This window comes from Cynara cardunculus (assembly GCF_001531365.2).
Source record: "Cynara cardunculus var. scolymus isolate 2C chromosome LG 8, CcrdV1, whole genome shotgun sequence".
In the NCBI taxonomy this organism is placed as follows: Eukaryota; Viridiplantae; Streptophyta; class Magnoliopsida; order Asterales; family Asteraceae; genus Cynara; species Cynara cardunculus.
Genome location: NC_037535.1, coordinates 435,454 through 438,940, shown reverse-complemented (window position 1 = coordinate 438,940; position 3,487 = coordinate 435,454). Strand labels below are relative to the sequence as shown.

The 3,487-nt window shown below is 39.7% G+C and overlaps 1 protein-coding gene across 2 annotated transcripts in view; it reads left to right on the top strand.

Annotated features, from left to right (window-relative positions):
* The window catches only part of LOC112516102 (alpha-aminoadipic semialdehyde synthase-like), a 10,335-nt gene extending 8,483 nt beyond the window's left edge, over positions 1-1,852 (top strand). For both annotated transcript variants that reach the window (XM_025123103.1, XM_025123104.1), the window contains exons 10-11: positions 991-1,087; positions 1,228-1,852. In XM_025123103.1, coding sequence (XP_024978871.1) covers positions 991-1,087; positions 1,228-1,392 — 262 coding nt within the window. In that variant the 3' untranslated portion in view covers positions 1,393-1,852. The remainder of the gene's footprint in view (positions 1-990; positions 1,088-1,227) is intronic.
* The last annotated feature ends 1,635 nt before the right edge of the window (positions 1,853-3,487 follow it).

Below are 3,487 nucleotides of genomic sequence, written 5' to 3'. Positions count from 1 at the left end.
GCATGATGAGGGGGGGGGGGGGGTATTTGTAACATCTTAGACGAACCCCACTTCGCCAATTACAAGGAGGATTCTAGGAAGACTGACAATAGGAATTTAAGTGGAGGGTTTGTAACAATTTGTCCCACATGAATAGGAAAGTAGATTTTTGAGCTGTTTATAACATCAAAGTTGTGGGCCACCAATAACTTCCACCGTGGTGTTAAGTTGAACTAGAAGTTATTGGGCCATCCTGCTGCTTTGGGCTTGGGGCATTACACACGACGAAAATAAACAATTTGTTCATGTGTTTGTCGAGGGATCATGTGAATATTATAATTGTATATCTTGTGTGAGTTTAATTGTCTTGGCCCCTGGCTTATGGGGAAAACTATATATTATTGACTTCGTTGATTTATAGATATGTTCCCTCGGATAATTTGATACTGAAATTGGTTGCTCATGCCTGATCATTTGCTTTCTATAGCCATTGTTGACCGTTGAAAAATACAATTCGGTTGCTTTCATTTTGAATAAGATCTCAAATAATTGAATATTCCAATGTTTATGGTATGTTATTTTTGGTGGTTGTGATTTTGTTGTTGTACTTGTAATGATATTAATAAGCAACCACGTACATTTTACATTACGTTTTAAGAAACTTGCAATTTTTTATTTGACACATAATTTAATCAAGTTACTTGAACTTTTATTAGATATTTAAATTTACTAAATCAACACCATTAGCTCATAATAATGATTATTACATAAAACTTTATGTAATAATTGTAATTTTTCATGACATCGAAAAAAATTCTTTTTATTTGCTTTCTTGTTCTAACAGAACTAAGCATATGTAAAGAGTACATTATTGATACTTTGTCTTTGCATCTTACACTCTCTTCTTTTTCTTCAATTAGTACATTGCTTAAACATATCTTGTTATCGTGGAGTCCAAATACGTACTTTATTTTGTCGGTCTTGATAATGGTTTGCTTTTTTGGCTGTTAGATATGACCCATCCCGTGACTCTTATCATGAAGACACTGAGGGTGATGGTGTAATATGTTTAGCTATCGACATTCTGCCAACTGAATTTGCTAAAGAGGTGCTGTGAACTCATACCTTTTAAGTCTCTCCAATCAAATGCTTTTTTGCTCTTATCTCCTTGAAGTTTATTTCATCAGTAAAGATAGCTATCATCGGTCTTGTATTATGGTGTCTAACATGCTAACATATGTCATAAAGGCTTCACAACATTTTGGTGATGTCCTTTCCCATTTTATTGGGAACTTAGCTTCTATGAAAGATATTGGAGATCTACCCGTTCATTTAAGGAGAGCTTGTATAGCACATGGAGGAGCTCTTACTTCTTTATATGAATATATTCCCCGGATGCGGAATTCACAGTAAGTATTCTTATATTATTTATTAATGTATCTTCTCTTCACATTATAGAGGGATATTTAATACACTCTTTGAACTCCTGTTGCTCGAGAGAGAATGCGGATATTCTCTTGACCTGTGTCTTCTAATTATTTATTTAAGTTTCTGAAATGCACTTCAATATTGCATCCCTTAGATATCAATAACTTACCTAAAGAGTGGTTCTCAAGAATATGTATTATTAAGTGGCACACAACGATAAAGTACAACAGGGCGATGGACTAAAACATAGAGTTCCCTGATATAAAACTTGATATTGATTGTATTGATTGAAAAATAATAATAATCTGATACACCTTATATAGGTAAAACTAATTACACTTTGGACCCTAGACAATATTAATAATATAAACTAGACTAGTTGACTTAGTCTAACATTCCCCCGCAAGTTCAGCGCGGTTAGCAATCTGCAACTTGGACCGTAGAAACTCAAAACTTCTGAGAAGGCAGGGGCTTTATAAAAATATCAGCAATTTGGTCGTCTGTAGAGATGAACTTGACAATTAGTTTCCCTTGAGTAACTTGTTCACGAACAAAGTTATAGTCTACTTCAACATGCTTGGTACGGGCATGAAAGACAGGATTAGCTGTGAGATATGTTGCGCCAAGATTATCACACCAAAGAGTAGGAGCCTTGCTATTTAATCCAAGTTCCTGAAGAAGAGACTTCAGCCAAATCAACTCAGCAACAGTATCTGCAATGGCCTTATACTCGGACTCTGTTGAAGATCAAGAGACAGTTTTCTGCTTGCGAGCAGACCAAGAAATAAGATTCGAGCCTAAGTAGATAGCATATCCCCCCGTGGATCGACGATCGATTGGGCAACCAGCCCAGTCAGAGTCTGAGTAAGCTTGAAGATTTTGGTTCCAATGAGAATCAGAAAAGGCTTGAAGCTTGTTAGAATATATTGTAAATATATTATGTCTGTTTAGGGTTTCTATTGGGCCGTACGGGCCTTTGCTTATTTGGGTTTGGGTTTCTTATTTGTGTCTATATATACACGCCTCTCCTTTGTAATTATTCATTCAGTAAATAAGAATACTTCTTCTCTCTGTCCCTCTGATCACATGGTATCAGAGCCACTCTGAAAACCTCCTGCCGTCGTCACCGGAACCCTAGCCGACTTCGCCGGAACCCTAGCCGACTTCGCCAGAACCCTAGCCGACTTCGCCGGACTCCTGCCACTGTCGCCTGAACCCTAGACGCCGCCATATCTGCTGCTGCCGCCTCTGCTCGCCGGAATCTGCCGCTGCCGCCTCTGCTCGCAGGAATCTGCCGCTGTCGCTGCACCGCCGCCGCTGACTCAGACGACCGACCCGGTGTTTTCCAGTCGCTGTCCGCCGCCCCACGTGCCGCCAGCCGCCTCCAGCATCATCCCAACTTCTTTTTCTTGCTTCTTGAAGGTCGCCATCTTCATCCGCTCCATCTCCGATGGCTAAAGATGGAGACAAGTCGTCCGATGACAAGTCGTCCGATGACAAGTCGTCTGGCAGTGTTCGTATACCTGAATTGATCCCGACGAGTGGTAGAGTTACCGATAATAAACTTAACGGTACTAATTACTTTGAATGGATCAAAACGGTCCGTCTGTATGTCCGAAGTATGGGAATGGCTTCTCATCTAGATTCTGACCCTCCTACTGACGGTAATCATGACCTTTGGTTACAACAAGATGCTCGTATGTTCTTGCAGATTATTAACTCTATTGAGCCTTCGGTCTCAACTTTGGTCAGTCATTGTGAGTATGTGAAGGAGTTAATAGATTATCTTGACTTCCTGTATTCTGGGCAAAGCAACATTTCACGAATTTACAGTGTCTGTAAGGCATTTCATCGTGGGGAACAACAGGATCGTTCTCTTATGACCTATGCCATGGAGTTCAAGAAGGTTTATGAGAAGATGAATTCTCTCCTTCCTTTGAGCACTGATGTGAAAGCTATGCAGACTCAAAGGGAGCAAATTGCTGTCATAAGCTTTCTGAGTAGTCTACGACCAGAATTTGATTCCATCAGATCACAGTTCTTGAACGAATCAACGATCCCTTCTCTTCAAGAGACATTC